We start from the raw sequence: 22,849 nt of genomic DNA on the forward strand, positions 1-22,849 counted from the left end.
ATTGACAGCCAATTGACCCCACCGAGAATCGAACTGTATCACCGTCTGCTATAGGTGCCAGGTGTCCGTCACACATCATCGCCGACACCTGATCAATATGGCTACCTATACCCTTGACATGGTCCATTGGTTTTGATATATCACCCTTGCATTTGAAATTTTACAGCTGAGCGGTGTTACGAATCTTTGGAAATTACTTTTTTTAGTAAAATCAAATTCATATTCTCTAGGGTGTTGTCACATTTAGAATGTTTCGTTAGGGCTCGTAGAGTTAAGGCTTTTAGAGTTCGAAGCTGGCTCTACATGAGATGATAACTTTTTCACGATGCAGCAAAATATCTCTACACATATTTTTTTTGTCCAAAGAATGTGAATATTCAAGTAGCCATGTATACCATATTTTAAGCAAATAAATAAATTATCTTATTTTATCTTATCATCTATTAGGTAGGTTTTATGAAAAAAAAAACTAAAAATTAAATTAGTTTTTTATACATTTTTATAATTTTGTTAGTCTATCCTTTATTTTTTTCTTTGAGCAACCGCGTATCGATTCTCAAACCATTTGCGCTTACCTAATGTAACTAATTTTATTTATCATACTACTGCAGCATACTGAATTTCATCGTATCTCTTCATCAGTCCCAAGACTTCACGAATCTTCACAACAAAATGGCACAGTGAAAATATTAAAAGGTCATTTTGAAACCTGTAAAATATCAAACCGAATCAAACGTTTTTATAGACCTATGTATACTCGTACTTTATAGACATGTTCACGTTGTATTTATTTACCCACCGAATCGCCACCCACAAAAATCAGAACAGCGATTACCATTTTCAAAATCCTGCCCTCCCATTGGCCAGTCGCCGCCCCTAACCGCAAATGTTTTTCGTGAAAACCGTGAAAAACCAAATACGTGCGTCCCTTTCTCTCTCGTTGCCCGTTCCATTCACCGCCTCTGTCGCACGCAGGGTGAAGACGCTCTATGCGGCCAGTGCCTCCAACGTTCAAGTTGTTGACTGACGTTTTATTGAACAAATAAGTTTTTTTTTAAAAGAACGCGAGCGTATTGTCTTTTTGAACAAAAGAGGTTCGATTTTTAAATAATAGCGCGAGAATAGAAAAAAGTTTGTAATCAAAAAAGTGTTTAACTGTATTTTAAAGTACATTTAATTTTAACTCTTTAATTAATACGGTCTTGGCATATTTAAAACTATAGTGACGGTTCGCCGACCATACTAATTTCGCAGTGAAATTATGTGATTTAAAAGTGAAAACTGTGTTTAACATTGGCCAATTATGTGGTGTGTAAAACCGTATTTAATTTGAATGAACTTAAATGATGTGTCCTGCCGGATCTGTGGACGTTACATAGTGTTTTAAAAACATAACCCCCCTGGCGCAGTCGGATGAAAATGGGATTCTAGAACACTGAATTATAAATTTAAAATGTTATTCTAAGTTAAAATGGAATATACTTGGCATATGGAGGACGGTAGTGGACAAGACAACAATATTAGAAGCAGCACCAGGCTGCAAGGAAGGAATCAAGGTAAAATTTTGTAGACACACTTTTTGAATAGGAAATTAACATTATTAACTGGTAATTCCAAGACACAAATTCTTTAAAAAGAAAAAAATATGACTTAAAAAAACCCCAAAAAAAGTCAGAAATTATAAGCAAGTGACGTCACAGGTTTTTCTAACTCTTTAAAAGAATAATAGCTTTTTGATTGATTGGTGGTATCAATTATTATTTTCTTCTTGGCGGTAAATTATAGAAAATTATCAGTTTTCGTTTATTTTATTCTTGATGTGTAGAAAATTAAAGAAAAAAGTGTAAAATCACTGCAAGTTCTCTCAAAAAGTCCGGTTGGTCTCATAAAAGTGAATTTTTTACGGAAATTTAAGAAAATATACTCGTATCATTCATTAAAATTAATTAACTTGACACTAGTTAATATGAAAAACTAAAAAGCTATAATGCAAAAAAAACTAACTAAATACGTGTTTGCTCTATATTACATCACAATATCACTAAATTAAAAATTACTAGAATACGATCTACTAGCGGCCGGCGTGGATCCCGTTTTACCCCCTTCATCTATCTTACTCGGTTTAGATTTTTTCATACAAATGTTTTTTCCCGCTAACTCCCGTTCACGTGGGAATTTTGCAATATCCTATTGTATCTAAGCTTTAAGTTTACTAAGGTACCTGTATGCCGAATTTCAAGCGTTTAGATTTTTCATACAAAAGGATTTTCCCGTTTCCGTGGGAATTCCTAAGTATACTATAACCTGGCCAGGAGTATGAAGAATAATTGCACCAAGTTTCGTTAAAATCCGTCGAGTAGTTTTTGTTTCTATAAGGAACATACAGACAGACATACAGACAGACAGACAAAAATTTTACTGATTGCATTTTTGGCATCAGTATCGATCACTAATCACCCTGATAGTTATTTTGAAAATATATTTCATGTACAGAATTGACCTCTCTACAGATTTATTATAAGTATAGATTATGGACACGGCACATAGTAGTAAGGCAGTAAGGTTCTGGAGTGGAAGCCACGTACCGGAAAACGTAACGCGTGAGCTTACCCATATATGGTGGACAGACGAACTTCATAAAGTTAGCAGGAAGGTGCTGGATGCAGGCCGCTGCCAACCGGACAATCTGGAAATCATTGGGGGAGGCCTATGTTCAGCAGTGGACGTCCTGTGGCTGAAATGATAATGAAAATGTCTATTCACTTATAAAAAAATCAATAAAAACAAAGATTTATATTTTTACACTGTTCACATTTTTACAATAATTAGTTGTTTTCATTAAATTAATTGAGAGACATTGTTAATGACTTGTAAAATTAATTACAGTAATAGATAAATGATACTTTACTTCTTATTTTAGTTATGCAACAATTAATTTAAAAGAGTCATTAATACATCAGTTAAAATATTGATTACCTATTACTGCAAATAATACGTTACAAATACATTATAACTCGTATTTTTTTACCGTCAATCAGACTTCGTCATACGGGACTATTCCCACCTCTCGTTCCCAGCGCTGAAACTGCTGTGTAGCCAGGATCTACAGCTTGACCAACAATAAAAACCCAATCAGTGAAGGTCAAGTTTTTCAAACTTCTTTATATAGTAAATGCTGAAACGTCATTATTTTCAGAATGCTAAGGATGCTCTACTCTTTCAAGCCAATGTTAAAACGCCCATGGAAAAAAAAACTACGCACACCAATGCCCAAAAGTTTAAAAAATAATAATTAAAAGAAATGGCAAACGACAACACTGGCCCATTTATTGTCCTGAAGCAGTGGTAGGGTTAATACGGGGATGTGTAAAAGTGTTTTTTAAAAGACTTGCAAAAATAAAATGAGTTTTTTACTCAGGAAAGCATGAAAACTCATGCTGGGGACAGCATGGATCAACCAGGTCGCGAAATGTCAAAAACCAGTCGCGTCGTAGAAAAAAAAAAAAAAAAAAAAAAAAAAAAANAAAAAAAAAAAAAAAAGTTACTGGTAATGCCAAACAAATGGAGCGCGGCGCTTTCGTGTATTTGAATTTATGCGACCGGTTTTGATACTAAAGATGGTTTTACATTAGACATGCATACTATGATTACTGATATTTGCCTGTGAACTAGCAGAGGGAACGAATTATCATCATCATCAGGTCATTCAGTCTCCACTGCAGGAGCAGGACCCTCTAATTTACCAGAGGCAAATGGAGGATTTGGCCTACACTCCCCACGCTGGCCAGACGAGTTGGGGAGGCCTGATGTTCGCGTATTTGTCCCTTAGTCGTTTACGACATCAACAGGAGAAGTAACTTTATCTGGCGATTTAAAAATGACTTCATGAAAAACTATAAAAAAAAATCATTGAAACGTCTTCAATTTATCGGCTTTCTTTCAGCCTGTCCATCCAAAACTGCCACTCATTAATATTTAGCTGTTTTTTCATACTTCACAGTGAGCACATACCGTAATACCGAACGCGTGTTGCGTGCGTCTCGTTGCATTCCTTTTTTTTTTCAGTGCGACTATGACATCATTGTAGTTTGTGATATTGTGGTTTCCTTCCTTAATTATTGCGTTTTTTGCTATGCTAGCTTCTGACTGTGGCTTTGCCTGCGTGCATTTCATTCTCAGTGAGTAACGGGACTATTACCAACTTAAAACTTATTTATTTTTCAAGTAGTTTTAAAAAACATTTGTACAAGTCCCAACATTAACCCTACCACTGCTTCGGGACAGAAAATGGGCCAGTGCTGAGAAGAAGCAGCGCAAGAAACTCAGTCACTGTTGTCAGCCATCAATTTATTAATAAAGTAGATTATGAATGTAGATCAAAAACATTACTGCGTAAAACTAAGCCTAGGCGCAGACCATCGATTTTTCGTCGGCCGATAGTTGGGCCCGATAATTTGTATGAAAATCAAATCGGCGTAATGTGCGCACTTCCATACATGCCCATACTGATCAACTGCCCGACTAAACTATCGGCCGACGAAAAATCGGTGGTCTGCGTCCTAGGCTAAAAACATCATTATAATCGTATTATTATCAACAATTTGACTGAATTCTAATTGCTAATCTGCATGTGTCAGACTGAAGTATATTAGTACTACGATCTGTAATACAATACTGTGATAATGCGGTAGTGCTGGCGCCGGCGCGTCAAGCGTAACACTGGCTTCTTATTTACTTGCAATAGAAGCTATTTCACCATAACAATGGATAGTTTGATGTGCTGTTGACTGTATTTCGAACGGCTAAGGACTGGAATTCGCTGCCTGCTGCTGTCTTTTCTGAACACTATAATCCGGGCCTTTCAAGGCGAGAGGGAATAGGCACTTACAGGGCAAATAAAATATGTACCATCCTAGACTGCCTTGTCTTACATAAAAAAGTCAAATTAATACTGAGACTACAAGAATTTTTCAACGATTTTTCATCTTAAATTAATATAGGTATATACTTAGGTTAAGGCTGAGTGGCACAGTCTTTAACTTTTACCATAACTATAAGCGTTGTTTTGTATGGAGTTTCACAGACTTGATATTTGTTAAAGTTAAAGTCAGATGGTGCAATCCAGCCTAAGTGGCATCCCCTTCATTTTAACCGGAACTCTTAACTACAACTGATATTTTGTATGAAGTTTGACAGGCTTGACGTTTGTTATAAGTCAGATGGTGCAGCATAGGGTTAGTCTACCAGTGTGAGTCACGTTAAAGTGTACATATGAAAATAGATGAAACTAGACCTATTTTGATCGACAAAAAAGAGGTCAAAAAATTTTTGAGATTTTTTTTTAATTTTTTATAGAATTTTTTTCTTCCAATNATCAAGGTATAGTACGATGCGGCTAAACGTGGGCCGCCGTATTGAAGAACGTATCGCAATGACAATCCGCCTAAACGTTGAACCGCCGTATTACAAAACAGAGCTGTAATGTAAAATGCCTAGTGGTAATGTAAAACGGCGGATTATACAATCCGACTGCGACATGTACTTGGCACAAGTCAGGTAGTTAGTGACGTCACAAAAATGTTGCCAGAGTAGTTGAGTAGGCTAACCAGACATTATCTATCTCTTTTTTCATACGTCACCATGGTGGGTAAGTTAGAAAGAGATAAACAGCTGTTTGTCATTAATGTGTCGATTTGATATGTATTTTTGTATACTTACCTCAAAATGTTAGGCGAATTAGGCTACTTCAGGAAAAAAAAATATTAGGCGATTTAGGCAGGATTTAGGCTACTCGGTAGGAAAAATTAGGCGAATTGAGTTAGCTGATATCTGGCAACCCTGATCCAGAATCGTAACTTAGGCAATCAACAAGCTCACTAACCAATCTCGTTCAAATGGTGCAAATCCCAAAGAATACACTGTCTGGTCTGATTTTAGTGGAACTTGATTTCCGTCTACTGGAGTCCACTAATTACACTGCCGACTGCTTGTAGTTGTAAGCTCGCAACATTAATTTACTTTTGATTACAAAGCAAACGCATCCTCTGTAAAAAAAGTAAATCACCAGTAGATTTTCCAAATCGATAGGATTTCCAATGGGCATCAGTGCAATGCGCCAACCTAAGGCGCCAACTCAATGACATCAAACTCGAAACGTTTTAAAGGAATCATCTTTAAAGTTGAAAAGTATTAATTTATTAGCTGTGATAAAATAGAATAAAATCTAAAACGAGCTTTGATAGTACTCCGACCCTACTTTTTATAGTGGGTAGATGATAAATAGACAAGTCTCGAACGCAAGGTCTGGGGTTCGATTCCCAGTCGGAGCATTTTTTAACGATTTTGATATATTTTCCGGATCGTCGTCGTGCTTAGACGAGGTATTAAGTACTTAAGCTTTTAAAAAAATTACAGAACACAAAAGTTTCACAATTTGAAATATACAAAAAAAAATCCATAAAAGCCTCACCATGTTCGAACAAATTGAGATTTTAGGCATCTAGTGATAAAAATAGTGAACAGCGAACTTTTAAGGGCTGTTTTTGCACTGGAAATTGACTGACACTCGGGAATGTCGACTCTTTAATTGATTGAGAGCTCTCCACGTCGCGACGCCACTCAACTTTTTTAGCAGAGCTTTTTGTTTCGAGTAGATTTCCGCTCGGACGAGTTAATAATGTAATAGTGCCCAGAATTCAATTTATCTAGACAGAAACACAGGCCTTTTAAAACTTAGACGATGTACTTACCTTTAACTAATGGCATTAATATACATAATTACAATATTAGGGGTTGGTAGATAACTCGATCAGTTTCCAAAACCGTTAAATAATGATAATTGAAACTGATTTACTTGTAGAAACTTATACATAATTAGGAAATAAAGAAAAATTATTCCAAAAAGAAACATGATAAAGCAGAGGTAAAATTGAGAATGTTACTAGGTATGCAAAATCACTTGAAACCTATGTTACAGTTGAGTATTTCTCAAAAAAAGTGTACATTTTGAAAAAAAAAGTGTGCTTTGAAACAGTTCAAAAGTTTTATATTTATAAACACAAAAAAAACACACACACAATTTTGAAGGATGAATATTAATCTTTAAGATAACGAAGAATTATAGCTATAATCCATAGCTGGGCATTAACTCGTTAATCCGTTAATCGTTAATTAACGAAGTTAACATTTCTATTAACGGATTAACTTTTAAGTTAACTTTAAAAAATGTTAACGGACTCGTTAACTTCCGTTAAATTATCCTAAGTCCGTTAATCGTTAATCCAGTACCTACTATTTACCAAAAAGATACAGCAGGCACGCTGAAAAACGCGTTCTGACAAGTACGTTCGGGCTTCCAGAACTTCCAGAACTCAAAACAACAGTTTTTGTAACCAGATCACTAAAGACACATGCTAGTATGTGTGGGACAACTCTTGCAAATGAATTTAAGACCAGTTTTCCTCAACCGATTGAGCTGAAATTTGGTATACTTATGTAAGTACGATGACGATGCAAAGTTTAGGTACCATTGAGCTGGTCTGATGATGAAGTCATGAGGTGGCCATAGGAACTCCTAAATGAAACGGCGGTATCGCATCGAATTTGGGTTCGTTGGATTTGTCTTTTCGAGCACTTTAGTACTAGATGATGTCCAGGGTCCTGATGATGGAGTCAGGAGGTGGCCATAGGAATTCCAAAACGAAACGGTGGAAACTTATCGAGTTTGGGTTTGCTGGATTTGTCTTTTCGAGCACTTTGGTGCTAAATTGCATTGTAATTGAACCAGGGCTCTGAATAATTAAAAATCTTTTTTTTTAAAACCGGTTAAGTGCATGTGTGGGACTCACGCACAAAGGGTTCCGTACCATTGATTTATGAAATTAAAATTATTTTTTTAATTTAAGTTATTTGTATGAAAGAACGCGGTAATAAGCGGTTTACGATTTACGAGGTATAGCCTGACCAGGAACATAAAAACCCTCGCCATGTTGCGGAAAACTAATGGTACTAATTTCTTTTAATGGCAACAGTAACTGAAAACTTCATTGACATGTCACCTTGCATGTCAGTATATTGCTGTCAAAGTGTAAACAAACTTTATTTTAAATGTGCGCAATTGATTTTGTGAATGAAATTGCTAAAATCTTTTTATAGTCGTGAAAGAAAAGTGGTTCACAATGTGTTAAAGTATTTGTCGAAGAGAAATACCAAGGGTTCGGACAATATTTTCATTGAATAATGTTTCCAACAAAGGTTGTCAAATTGACTGACATGTTTATCGTATAGTACAGTCCACTATGAAAATTAGCTGTGGTTTGTTTCAAAAAAATGTTAACGGACTCGTTAACTTCCGTTAAATTATCCTAAGTCCGTTAATCGTTAATCCAGTACCTACTATTTACCAAAAAGATACAGCAGGCACGCTGAAAAACGCGTTCTGACAAGTACGTTCGGGCTTCCAGAACTTCCAGAACTCAAAACAACAGTTTTTGTAACCAGATCACTAAAGACACATGCTAGTATGTGTGGGACAACTCTTGCAAATGAATTTAAGACCAGTTTTCCTCAACCGATTGAGCTGAAATTTGGTATACTTATGTAAGTACGATGACGATGCAAAGTTTAGGTACCATTGAGCTGGTCTGATGATGAAGTCATGAGGTGGCCATAGGAACTCCTAAATGAAACGGCGGTATCGCATCGAATTTGGGTTCGTTGGATTTGTCTTTTCGAGCACTTTAGTACTAGATGATGTCCAGGGTCCTGATGATGGAGTCAGGAGGTGGCCATAGGAATTCCAAAACGAAACGGTGGAAACTTATCGAGTTTGGGTTTGCTGGATTTGTCTTTTCGAGCACTTTGGTGCTAAATTGCATTGTAATTGAACCAGGGCTCTGAATAATTAAAAATCTTTTTTTTTAAAACCGGTTAAGTGCATGTGTGGGACTCACGCACAAAGGGTTCCGTACCATTGATTTATGAAATTAAAATTATTTTTTTAATTTAAGTTATTTGTATGAAAGAACGCGGTAATAAGCGGTTTACGATTTACGAGGTATAGCCTGACCAGGAACATAAAAACCCTCGCCATGTTGCGGAAAACTAATGGTACTAATTTCTTTTAATGGCAACAGTAACTGAAAACTTCATTGACATGTCACCTTGCATGTCAGTATATTGCTGTCAAAGTGTAAACAAACTTTATTTTAAATGTGCGCAATTGATTTTGTGAATGAAATTGCTAAAATCTTTTTATAGTCGTGAAAGAAAAGTGGTTCACAATGTGTTAAAGTATTTGTCGAAGAGAAATACCAAGGGTTCGGACAATATTTTCATTGAATAATGTTTCCAACAAAGGTTGTCAAATTGACTGACATGTTTATCGTATAGTACAGTCCACTATGAAAATTAGCTGTGGTTTGTTTCATCACCTTGCATGTCAGTCTATTGCTGTCAAAGTGTAAACAAACTTTATTTTAAATGTGCGCAATTGATTTTGTGAATTAAATTGCTAAAATCTTTTTATAGTCGTGAAAGAAAAGTGGTTCACAATGTGTTAAAGTATTTGTCGAAGAGAAATACTAAGGGTTCGGACAATATTTTCATTGAATAATTTTTCCGACACGGGTGTCAAATTGACTGACATGTTTATCGTATAGTACAGTCCACTATGAAAATTAGCTGTGGTTTGTTTCAACTACCTATTTTAAAGTTTTTTGACACTTTCTAAGTGTTGAATTTTATGGAATTGATAAAGAAGTACCGAGTTTGAAGCGTTCATGAGCAGACATTGCAGTTAAATATTCAAGTTCTGAATTTGATTATTGATGAATAATAAAATAAATCCTACTAGCTCGATTGATGTTTTCATTTAATTTATTTAAACCAGGCTACCTATAATATTATTTTTTCGTTAATTCATGAAATTATCAAATTAGCCCGTAATCCAGAATCCTGATACATAAACTTAGCCTATTAATTTAACACAGGTACGACTGTACTCAGTGTTGCACTATCAAATGCAATTGACGCGCCTCTATGCCAGGGTTTTTATGTTCCTGGTCAGGCTATACATCATATGTTTTTTTTTTTTAGATTTTTCATTTTCTTATTTTAGAAGTTAGAGGGGGGGGGGACCAAAATTTAGAAACCTCGATATCATTTTTGAAGACCTATCCATAGATACCCCACACGTATTGTTTGATGAAAAAAAAATTTTTGAGTTTCAGTTCTAAGTGTGGGAAGCCCCCAATATTTACATTACTATTATTTTTTTATTTTTGCATCAAAATTTTAATGCGGTTCACAGAATACATCTACCTACCGAGTTTCAACAGTATAACTTTTATAGTTTCAGAAAAAAATGGCTGTTACTGTGACATACGGACGGACAGACATGACAAATCTATAAGGGTTCCGTTTTTTGCCATTTGGCTACCCTAACAAGCTTTTATTCTGAAACTAGCTTTCCGCCCGCGGCTTCGCCCGCGTGGAATTTTGTCTGTCACAGAAAAACTTTATCGCGCGCGTCCCTGTTTCAAAAACCGGGATAAAAACTATCCTATGTTCTTTCCCGGGACTCAAACTATCTCTATGCCAAATTTCATCAAAATCGGTTGCGAGGTTTAAGCGGGAAAGCGTAACAGACAGACAGAGTTACTTTCGCATTTATAATATTAGTTGGGATGCAGTTGTACTAAAACGAAAATAATAATTGTACTTATGCAAGGTTCAAATAATTTCGAAAGCTTGTTCAAAGTCAGTCGTTTCATATATTTTTAGAACTCAAATACTACGATGCACAGTGGCAGTGGTGCTACAGCTTTGGTGCCGTAGTAATAAATGCTAAGGCGGACGTATTCTATCAGAATACAGCACTTTTATTTTTTGGCCGGCACTTTTGATTTTGGACCAAAATGGATGATGTCCTTATTTGAACATATTATATTTTTTTCGTTTTATTATCATGTGTTAACGGATTAACGATTAACGTTAACTTGCGTTAACTCTTGCGAAATGTAACGTTTTAACGTTTAACGAAGTTATTTTTTTTATTAACGGTTTAACGATTAACGAAGTTAACTATTTGATTAACGGTGCCCAGCTATGCTATAATCCTACTTATTACCAAATATTTAGATATTTTAAAAATAGTCCTTTTTTACCTTTCATACAAAAACCTGTTTGCCACCCTAGCTTTTTCATGTATTTTTGTTTCATAAAATGCGATACGTAACTAAATTATTGTAAATTTCTTTGTATTATCGTTCTACAGTAATCGCAGTTTCTGTATCAAATTGATTTTCTATGGGGTGTCATAATGAATTGGCAACTTAAAGCAAAAAAACAAAATGAGTCGCTCTCATTTACTATTTCGTTATTTACTCTTTAGTTACGATTTATTTCTACTTTCCCATGGTTTCTGAACAATCAGTTAAGCTTTTACATTTACAAATACATTAGTTTTTATTTCATTCAAAAATACCCAGTAGTTATGATTTTATAGGCATTCAAAGTTCGCTTAAATATTGAGTCCCGCCGACGGTCACGTGACCCCGTGTGACGTACATTCACAGCGTCCGCTCACTAGAAAACGGATATAAACATACTTAAATATTTTTTTTTTGTAAATATAAACTTATTATACATATTAACACCCAGACCCATCACAGAAATTAAAATTGAACCAAACCCAAACTTGATGCGATTGTGTCGTTTTATTGCGAATTACCTTCCAGCTCCATCATTAGACCCCGATTACTATATAGAATTAAAATACTCATCAATACAAAACGAACGAGCCCAAACTCGATGCATTTAAGTCGTTTTATTATAGAGTTCCTATGGCCACCTTCCAGCTCCATCATCAGATCAGCTCCATGTCATCATAATATTGCATGGTCATCCAAATCACATGTGTTTGCGAAATTTCAGCTTAATCGGTTGCCTGGAAGTGGGTCTTAATTCAGTTTGCAAGATTCCACCCATACAAATATGAGCCAGTCGTTGTAATATGACGTCACGCACGCGCATAAAATGGCGGGCCGGCCGCCGCCCGCACTTTTAAAATTCAATATCTTGGAAACTAATTAACGTATCGAAATAATTCTTTCACGAGTATTTTTTATTTTTAACAGAGAATACAGAAAGCTAAAAAACAAAATTAGTGAACATTCTTCATTACGAAAGAAAACAAAAATCTTGCAATTTGGACTTTATGTTGTTAATTAGCGACAGAAAAGGAGGCCTAATTATGGAAGGAGGTTGTAACGCCCCAACTGGCAAGGTGTGCCGTCAGCTTAATTGCGCCACGACTAATGTTCTCATTACGGGAACAACAACTTTTGTTTACTTCCAACTGAATTGTCTTTTCTTATACCTTTGCCTTATTGTACTGAAATTTTCTGACACACCCTGTAGGTAGGTAATTAGGTATTTTGGTTTGCCACGAATTAATTAATATTGCGTCAAAGTTAACTAAGTAACTACACTTACCAAGCAACTTAAACTTTTGTTACATTACTTTAATTACAACGATAAAGATCGTGTTATTTTTATAAACCGGCGAATATGTCGATCCATGTCGTTATTTCAAATATACGCCTATTGAACGATAATGCTTTGATGAACAAAAAAATACCTATCTAATAAAATATTTTTGAACTGTTAGGTACTTCCGTTTTAATGACTTATATACCTGCTTTATATATTTTTGGCTACACCGTAATCAGGCCCGTAATCAATAATTTCATCGTCGTCTCATTAGTGAAGGGAAACTTTTACGGCCAAGTTTTTCTCCAGTCGACATGGACTCATTATACATTCAGATAACTTGGTAACGACCCCTGGGGTCCATTACACCCGCATTCGTCCATCGGCTAACGAATGAACTTTGTTAAAAGTTATCGGTTCGCGCGTCTGTAATCGAATGAAAAGGGGCCAGCAACATAACTTTGTCACATTGAAGATGCAGTCACACTTCCCAAACTTGGATTGTTAGTTGGTGAGAGAATATTTTTAAAGCCTGTTTAAGTAGGGCATATGCATGAAGTCGAAAACTTACAATTGATTTGTAAAATAATATAATTTTACAGAACTTTAGTGAACTATCACTCCATTTTTTAAACGACATTTTCAAACTTATTTGAAAAGATACAAGTAGTGTTCAGTTTGGTTGGAATCTAAAATGCGAGGATTTATAAGAAAAACAATATTAGATAACAATCATTTTGAATAAAAGTTATAGGGCACAGACCACTGTGTTAGGCCTCAGCCTCGAACTTAGCGGGCAGCGGGGCGGCGGCGGCGGCGGCGCGGGAGCGGCAGGATCTTATGCTTAAAATCAAATAGACCGGTTCTCGAAAACAGCGGCGCGGCAGCGGCGCCGGAGCGGGCAACGAGCGGGCAGCGGCGAGGGAGCGGGCAACGAGCGGGCAGCGCACTCCTTCTTTTGCCCACAATAAATCGAGCGTTAGGAATAAATTTGAATCGAAATAAAATTGTCGCCGTTGTTCAGACATTTCGTTTGCGAATAAAAACAAATATCTCGACAACACAACCCCGAACACAACACTTCGCCGCTAAAGCGCCGCGCGAGCTGCCCGCTTGTTTCGAGAACGGGTCTGCGTTGCCCGCCCCGCTCCAGCGCCGCCGCCGCTCCCGCCCCGCTGCCCGCTAAGTTCGAGGCTGAGGCCTTATAGGGCCAAATAAGGGAGAGCGCTCATTTCATATCAAGATGCAGGATGCGTCGCGACCCTTGTATCTAAACTTGCGCACCCTTATGCCGATGCTACACTACTCCTAACACTACTCGCGATGTATGAACCTACAAACTTCGCTTCGCCTCGCCCGATTTCCGAAAATTGTAGGTAAATGCGCCCGAGTCTAATGGCTCAAAGAGCTCCAAAATTAGAACTTCGGTTAATTTCCTCGAAGATTCCGTCGAAACAACGAAGCGAGTAGTGTAGCGCCGACATTATTGCTAATTTCAGGCGAGAATGAAAAATCAATCGCTAAGCAATTCAATTTATTTTATAGATCATGAAACAGTAAATTGGTTTATATGTTAACAATAATGTTCTAGTTTCGGTTACATGAATTCTAAATGTGGTTACATGAATATTCTGTAGTAATTATTTGATTGAGAGTATAATAATGTATAATATGGAATATAATTTAACACGTTATGTAAGTCAAGAGTATTTCCACTGTCAATGGTTAAAATTCAATGTCACTGCACTGTAATGTCACAACTGAGCCCCATGTTATGTAGTCATTCAATGGTTATTGCTTTGCTTCATTTTCATGGCTCGCTCCTTGAAATATTGTCATCAGCCACGCCATCCAGTGAATGCCGGAGACCTGTGTAGAAGTACTATGATTAGTGTACGTAATCGTATTACGACATAATAAGCGTGATACATGAAGATTAGTTCTAGTTGCAATGACAATGGTCTTGTCGCAAGTACATTACATAACCATTTTAAGGGCTGATTTTACCATCGTCGGATAACTTTTAACTGATGAATAAGTTTGGCACATTGACAGTTTCAGTATAGGAAATATGTCAAATTGACAAGTTTATTCTTCAGTCAAAAGTTATCCGACGATGGTAAAATCAGCCCTTATTAGCATTTGTTATACTGTTTATCTTTATGTATTGTCTATTGTTGTCTGTTACTTATTTAATTGAGGTGGCGAGGCTCGTGCAAAGTGACACCTATTTCAAGTACGTAAGGTTGAAGTTACTGACGCGTTGAAGCTGGGAGCGGCCTGGGGTTGCGGCTGGCCGCACTGCTGCGCCAGGTTGCCGAAGGTCAGCGTGTTCTGCGTGGCTAGGCTCTCGAACGTAGCGTTGGACTGCGTCGGTGACCCAAATGCTGGACAGAAAGAAAAGATAAAATAAACTTTATACACACAAAAAGTAAATTAAAAAACTAGAAACGTAAAGGGATGTTGAAAAATAAGTGATAAAACAGTTATAAGAATATTGAGTCTCTGAGCGATCGCGTACTAGACGAGTGTTCCACCCGAATCCGGAAGATTTTGAAAGAGAAATCAGTTGATGGGTTTCGGATATAAACGAACCCATTATTCTAAATTAGAATTTCCTTAGGCACATATTATTCACAATATCAACCTGCGGAAATCAATGACATCGTTAAATAGCTTTGTTTTAAAACTTCAGGTCTTATGCCCGTTTTCACCATCAATCCCTAATTTTTAAGTGACCCTTATGAAAACAAAATTCCTGTTATGGTAACATCTTAGGGGTCACTTAAAAATTAGGATTGATGGTGAACACGGGCATTAATTTTACAATTCCAAAGGTTTGTTAGCTTACCGGGTCCAGGGGATCCACCAAACACTTTTCCAGGAGAGGTGCTGCCGAACGCCGGCGCCCCGCCGAAAGTGGCGCCGCCGCCGAACGCCGCCGGCGCGCCGAAACCACTGGTCGGGCTCTTGTTAAACCCGCCGAACGAGCCGAAACCACTTGATGCAGTTGGGGAGCCGAAACTATGAACATAACAAATACATTATGCTCTCTTCTTCATTGCTATGTCTTTCGAGGTGCCTGTGTGTGCTGGAGCATAATTTATTCAGGTGACGTACATAACTAAATGATTTTGCTTACCCGGTAGATTGTCCAAACACTGGTTTTGATCCGAAGACTGGAGAGCCACCGAACGCAGGCGCTGTAAAAACGTTTTTTACTAAGTCTTTTTGTACTTTTTATTTATTGCAATAAAAATGTATAAAACTGTAACCCGATATCGGAATAAAATTCGTTTTGTTCCACTCGTTCGGCTCGAATAAGTGTGCGTTTTTAAAATGTAGCCTATTTTATCCGGGCCATAACAACGAATCGATGTTTTTTTATTTAGCTTCTTTTTTCTTCATCAGCATATCAGAAAAATAGTACCTATTACCAGAATTGTGTTAACATGAACTCACAGGCCTGTTGCTGCGGCGAGCCGAATGCCGGCGCTTGTTGCGGGCTGCCGAAGCCCTGGGCCGCCGGCTGCGGAGTGCTGAAGCTACCGCCAGTGGCTGACCCGAAGATTGATGATGCTTGCGTGGACGGCTGTTGACCTGGTGGAGTTTATAAAATAGATGTGGTGGGCACAACAAAGGTACCTACTGCTTTAACGCTTCTTCTACTTCTCACACTTTTTTTTATGCAGAACAAGGCAAGTACTTGACTGCAAGCAAGCAATCACACCTGATGTTAAGTGAGATGCAGTCTAGGATTCACTTCGTCAAATGACATACTTTTTATAGGATGTCAAAAAGCTACTCTCCCATAAATTTTTGAAGGCAATGGGGATATGATATGGTAACAAACTGATAGTTGATTGATTGATTACATAGCCATTAAAAATCAAATTTTAATTGAAAATTAACTGACCTTATTATTTGCGATAAGTATCCAATAACATGAACATTGAATCATAAAAACGGACAATAATAGACATTGCCAACATTTTTTATTTGACTATTGCTTTTTTAACTACTAACCGAATCCAGAGCCAAAGCCGGTAGACGTGGTGTTGCTAGCGCCACCGGACCAGAAGTTGTTGGCCTGAGGTTGCTTCTGGCCGAAAGCTGCGCCTCCGCCAAAGATGGAAGCGGCTGTCTGGTTGTTCTGGCCAAACAGCGTCTTGCCGCCGAACACGTTTGTGTTAGCACCGCCGAAAACCGATCCTGGAGAACTGTGGACGAAAGTAATTTGGTGTTGATATCTAATAAACTGAAAAAGATACGTTGCTGTAGCGCCATCTAGGAAGCTAATTGTAATGTCTTTGTATTATATCATTAAAGTGAGCCAAAAGTGCAAATTAGCGCCTTTTATTGTCTCAGAAATATAGTAACTTATAAGTATATTTACCTTCCTCCAAATATGCTTCCTCCTGTATTTTGCGACGGCGCATTCGTAGTTGATATGCTAGCGGCCGCGAACAGGTTGGATTCGGCGCCACCGAACAGCGAACCGCCCGTCGTCGCCGGCGTAGACCCAAACACCGACGTTTGCGTTGTCGGCGTAGCACTCCCGAACACCGACGCCTGTGTTGTCTGCGTAGGACTCCCGAATACCGACGCTTGGGTGGTTTGAGTTGGACTTCCGAACACCGACGCTTGTGTTGTTTGTGTTGGAGTTCCAAATACAGATGCTTGCGTTGTCTGCGTTGGGCTTCCAAACACCGACGCTTGTGTCGTTTGAGTTGGACTTCCGAAGACCGACGCTTGCGTTGTCGGCGTAGGGCTACCGAACACCGACGCTTGTGTCGTCGGCGCTGCCCCGAACACAGACGTTTGGCCCGAAGGGGACCCGAAGAGCGACGGTTGTGACGTCGGCGGAGACGATCCAAACACTGACTGTGTCGCCCCACCACCAAATACTGAAGCTTGCGTCGTAGCCGTCCCTGAGCCAAACACGCTTTGCGCTGTAGTCGCGGGGGTACCGAACACGGATGTCTGATTCGACGCCGCCGAAGCGAATAAACTTTGAGCTGTAGTCGCGGGAACACCAAATACGGACGCCTGTGTTGTGGCAACACCGAAAGCGCTAGTTGTGGCTGGGGTCGTCGAAGTTCCAAACACGGAGGATTGATTCGAAGCTGTGCCAAATAATGACCCAGTAGTCGCCGTTGAAAAGACTGACGATGGCGTCGATGTAGCTTGGGCGAATACTGACGGCGTCGACGCGAAGACCGATTGTGTAGTCGATGTAACTCCAAAAGCAGATGTGGCAGTTGTAGCTGTTTTGGCGTCGCTACTGAATAAACTGGGAGTTGTACTGGTGCCAAAGACGGAACTTGTGGCTGTATTTGCGCCCGAGCCGAATATTGAGCCCGAGCTCGACCCAAAGACACTTGAAGGCGAGGATGGCGAGGACGAGTTAAATATTGACCCGGATTGGGTTGTCTTTGGTGATGAAGCCACGGCGGCACTGAATAAAGACGATGCAGATGTGGCAGTTGACACTAAGGCAGGCTTTTCAGTTGTATCGGCCGAGGTTACGGTAGCAGATGTTGACGTAGGAGCAGATTCGGTTTGGGTTGACGTAGGCAATGCAGATCCGAAGAGCGGTTGTGGTTTCACAGCTGAAAACAAGTTAATTAGTAGGCGCTTGAAATAAATATACTGGGATACAATAGTAGCATATAAAATACATACTCGTAGGAGAAGTTGCATGTGCTTGCGCAAATAATGATGAAGCACTTGATGAGACGGAGCTAGGAGGCGTGGCAGTTGGTGGAACTTTTTCCTCCACTTTAGGGGGTTCCGGTTTTACCTCTGGTTTGGTTTCTGCAGGTTTCTCTGGTTCACCTGAAGACGAAGTAACAAATTAAATTTTGAAAAGGAATTACCCATCTTGCAGAGAGAAATATTCTTAAGCCTCCAAATCATAAATAATATTCTAAGTGGAATTTTTGCGCTTAGAAAATTACTAAACCATATCTAGATTAGTACGTACTTATGGTGGTCACACTTGGTGTAGTTGTAAGTGAAGATCCAAAGTTGAAGCTTTGTTGACTGAACGGTTTGACTTCTTCTTTCTTATCATTTTTATCAGGCTCATTCACCACACTCTCAGCTACTTTCTCTGGGATATTTTCTTTGGCTTTTTCGGCTACCTTGAGAGCAATTTTGATGGGTTGTTTGATTTCTCCTTTCGCTTCAAGCGGTTTCTGTTCTGGTTGTTTATTTTCTGACAAAAGCGAGGTGTTAGGAGCACTTGCAGAGCTTTGTAGCTTGCCCTGCAAGTTACTGAACATGTTTTGCGTATCTAACGCACGAGCCAAAGTCAACGGTTCGGGCGATGTTGCTTCAGATGTAATGGGGGATGAACCAACTGAAAACAAAAACATCTTAATTTATTGGGGAAATGTGCAATCGTAACGCGGCTATCGTAACTTGTCTAACTTTTTCACTATTGTGAGTGAGATGGAAGTTTAAAGTATCGAATTAGTTCGACAATGTTCAAGTAATTTGAAGACTTATTGAAAAAAAGCACGTTGCCGAAGACCAGCGCTGCAATAGATCTACGTCATTGGTAGTTTGAATGAGGGCTATCGTTTTTATACTTAACAGTTGGCACCCCTGGCGATTGACAGGACCTTACTCTACAGTGGCGCCATCTTGATGAGTGCCAATGCGATAGTCCTCCTACCACTTTAGCGCTCACCAGTTGGTGCCACTGTCTTCGCTACTAGCAAGTGACAGGACCTTACTCTACAGTGGCGCTAACTGGTGAGCGCTAAAACGATAGCCCTCATTGGGTTCTTTCCACACTATTGGACAAAAATCCAGGCCTGGAAAAACCAATTTAAAAAAACTTATAGTCACGTTGACAGGTATGTACGTATAAGTTAAAGTCTGCCATAAAGCTTAATGAGCATAATACCAAGAAGAAACGTAAGAAGAATACTCACAAGAAAACGTGCCAGTAGGCGAGCATATCTTCTGTCCCATGAACGTATTGGCATCATTCTTAGCAGTAGCATTGGCCTGTTTATTTTGCAGCAGGTCTTTTAGCACGCTGCGTGTGTTCGCAGATGGCGACTGCGGTTGTGGCGAGGCAAAGCTGGGAGGTTTGGGCGGCTGCGTTTGGAGTGGGAGAGGTTTGGGCGCCTCTGTGGCCTTTGGTGGCTCTGGTTCTGGAAAATAAGTTAGTTGAACAGACTTAAATGAGGCAGTATAGTACGAGAGAGGACTCTAAGAAACCCTATTACGTCACTTGATACTAAGATAAGCTCCATGGCACATGTTCAGAACAGTTGTGCTAAGCTTGGAATCGATAAGCGCCGCCGATTCTAATAAATTGCATTTACAGTAGGCGCGCGAGTTCATGTCCATCCTGAGGAATGCGGTAGTGCTGTTACCTAACTAATTATGCTAATGTCGATATCGATAATAATTACCAATTAAGTAGGTCAACCTTATCTACTTATTCCATATTTTTGCAACTTATAATTAAGTATAAGTATAAGTAAATAAGTAAGTAAGTAAGGCCCCGATGGACATGAACTCGCGTGCCTACTGTACGTGCAATTTATTAGAATCAGTCAGTTGCCCCTTTGTTCCTTTGTAGAGTGAAGAATACCCAAATAAGTAACAAACAATCTTTATAAATGATAAAATAATATATAATAACTTACTACCTGTAAACAGCGTTCGAGCGACGGCATTCAAACCAGGTATAGCTGGTTTAGCGTTGTTTGAGAGTGGCGTGAAAGATGGCACTGAGATTGGGAACGGATCCTGGGCCTTCTCTGGTTTAGGCTCAACCTTGATCACATCTGGTGGAGCTTGAACTGAAAAAGAAAATCAGGATTTGCTTTTAATTAACAAAAGAATGATCGAACACGAACTCTTGTCTGTGTTTAAATAACGAGTAACACTGGATGTGATGAACAAGTGGTCAAAACGTGTCTTTCGATTTTATTTTTTTTGCAAAGTGTAGGTATTTATTTCATTGCGATTTCTAACAGACTTGCGGATTATTAATGAAGTTATTGAGCTACGTTAACGGCCTAGTATTCAGCTACTTATGGTACTCCTTAGCACTTACCTTGTTTTTCAGGGGGGTCAAAGTACACGTGTTTCTCCTCCCTTCGCTGCAACCTTAGCGCCGCTTTATTCCTTAACTCCTGTTGCTTTATTAACAACTGCGCTTGTCTTTCCTTCAATACAGCTTGGGCCTTCAGCAGTCTTTCTTTTTCCTTCTGCCTCTCTTCTTCAGTCATCGCATCTATCTCGGCTTGTTCCTGTGCCTCTCTCTCTTTAGCGGCCTTTTCGTAGCTCATTCTCATATTTGCTAGCTGCTGTCTTAGTTCCACATTGAAGGGTTTGACTTTGACGGTCTTGTGGTTGGATAGCATGTCTCTGAGCGCGTCCAGCTTTTGGGCGCTCAGTAGAGGCTCACTGGTCTTTTTTTGTGGTTCTAGGCTCATGTTTAGAATGTTTTTGGATAATTTTGTTAGTTGATCCCTGGAAGTAAGTTGAGACGTTTTTTGTTATTAAAGTGTTAAGGACCAAATAATATAATTTACTAAGTAACTATATTAGTTGCGATTCAGTTTGTAAAATACAATATTACTTGCTTAAAGTTTGTTTTTAACTAAAGTTAAAATCAAGTCATTCAATGCTTTTAATTATCAAAAATCACTACAAATTGAAATTGCTATGATAGACATTTAAGTCTTGTGACGTCACACAACACGTAAGCAACACGCAGCGTTCATCCCATCCCACCACAGTACAGGCGCGTGTTATAGACGTCACGCTCAGCTAATTTCATACATTAAAACCTAACATATTCCTTATTGACGGCTTAAATTGAAACTGACTTACTTGTTTTTAAAAGGGGTGCTTCTCAACAGCGAAGTCGATCTGAACATGGGACTAGTATCGACTTCTTTGAGGGTGTTCTTGAAGGTTCTCAACATGGCCTCCTGGCGACTCAGTATCTCCTGCTGCTTGACTAGAGGCTGGTAGACTTCATCTAGCACTGGTCGGATCATGCGCGGGCCGGGTCTTGAAAGGATTATTATAATTTTTAATAAATACTTACATATAATACAGATTACAGGAGGACAGTATACAGACACATCCAGAGCCTATTGTTACATGGAAAAATATTTCATTCGTCAATGGTGATTGAATCACTATTTGCTCCAGATTAACTTTTGTATTTGAAGTCTTTAAGTACGATATTTAATTAGGAAATCCGGCTCGAAGGACCAGTCTTTAATTAAAGTAATATCAGGCCTGTTCATCTCCGCGAGTTTAATTCGAAAACAAAACACGCACGATGGCCCACCTACAGGATACTATTCGACAAGGCCTCACATACGAGCGAACATTGACTCACGCACGCGTATTCTTGTGTATGATGGAAGAAAATAAAGAAAATGGTGTACTTAATACTGTGCAGTATTTAACTGCCTAAATAATAATAAAAACACAGAATGTACTTTTTTAAGTTGCCCCAAGACACTGAGAGGTAAATGAGTAGTTAATATTATTCATGATAATTCATGCTAAATCATGTATTTCCTCCGCCATTTTCCGCAGTTTGGCACCTCACGTCACATCATTTTACCGCAGTCAGCCCTATAGCTTCGGCGCAGTGCCGATCACTGACCTTTGTCAACAAAATGGTGCTTGATTCTTGAGACAGGCTAAATTACACCATATTGTTAATGACATTGAGCATACATTTTTTAAATACCTTCGCGAAGTAAAACTTCTGTACGTAATACTTATTATTATTCTGTGGTAATATTCACAACTGTTATAGATAAATACTTACGTAGATTTTTCCGAATCTTTTTCAGCCTGTTGGTTCCATCGGTAATCCAGAGCTTTGTATGCCCGATCCACTTGATTTTGCACGTAGTAAGCTAATTTCTTTATGTTGTCCACGCGCTTTGTGGTTAAGGGGTCTGTTTGGGTCCATTGGTGATCATTAGCTCTGAAGCAAGAATGATGATCATCTCAAAATAACTTCTCAATGTTAAATCCTCTTAAGGAGCTCCAACAGAAGATTTAACATGAGTTATTTTTGGAGTCCATATTGATTGAAAACTAAAACACATAATTAACTAGTACTACTACTAGAACTGTGGTTGACTGGCAGAGAATGCCACTTGGCATTAAGTCCGCCACTGTACAGTTTTATGTGCAAAAGTATAAATAAATAATTCATATATCTATTCAGTAACATTTTTCTTATTTGCATTATCCTTTTTGAGATGACATACTCATGTCACAGACAGGGTTCGAGGATATATATCGNTAGATTTTGCTATGCTCTCTGTTAGTTAGGTAAGTGTGATTGCCG

The 22,849-nt window shown here is 38.6% G+C and overlaps 2 protein-coding genes across 2 annotated transcripts in view; one reads left to right on the forward strand and one right to left on the reverse strand.

The window, feature by feature from the left end:
- Positions 1-1,405: 1,405 nt before the first annotated feature.
- LOC114356420 (myelin regulatory factor-like protein) overlaps positions 1,406-22,849 on the forward strand; it is a 40,078-nt gene continuing 18,634 nt past the window's right edge. Inside the window, exon 1 of the mRNA XM_028309584.1 lies at positions 1,406-1,556. Coding sequence (XP_028165385.1) covers positions 1,472-1,556 — 85 coding nt within the window. The 5' untranslated portion in view covers positions 1,406-1,471. The remainder of the gene's footprint in view (positions 1,557-22,849) is intronic.
- LOC114356432 (nuclear pore complex protein DDB_G0274915) lies at positions 14,098-22,444 on the reverse strand. The gene is made up of 14 exons (XM_028309599.1): positions 22,319-22,444; positions 21,358-21,540; positions 20,576-20,994; positions 20,166-20,318; positions 19,437-19,661; positions 18,479-18,856; positions 18,178-18,330; positions 16,889-18,104; positions 16,519-16,712; positions 15,955-16,092; positions 15,635-15,695; positions 15,344-15,516; positions 14,753-14,879; positions 14,098-14,361 (listed from the first exon to the last, which is right to left on the reverse strand). Exons 2-14 carry the CDS (start codon positions 21,525-21,527, stop codon positions 14,331-14,333), a joined length of 3,438 nt encoding a protein of 1,145 aa, XP_028165400.1. The 5' UTR covers positions 21,528-21,540; positions 22,319-22,444; the 3' UTR covers positions 14,098-14,330.

This window comes from Ostrinia furnacalis, unplaced genomic scaffold (assembly GCF_004193835.3).
Source record: "Ostrinia furnacalis isolate ACB-3 unplaced genomic scaffold, ASM419383v2 OfSCF2804, whole genome shotgun sequence".
NCBI classification, from domain to species: Eukaryota; Metazoa; Arthropoda; class Insecta; order Lepidoptera; family Crambidae; genus Ostrinia; species Ostrinia furnacalis.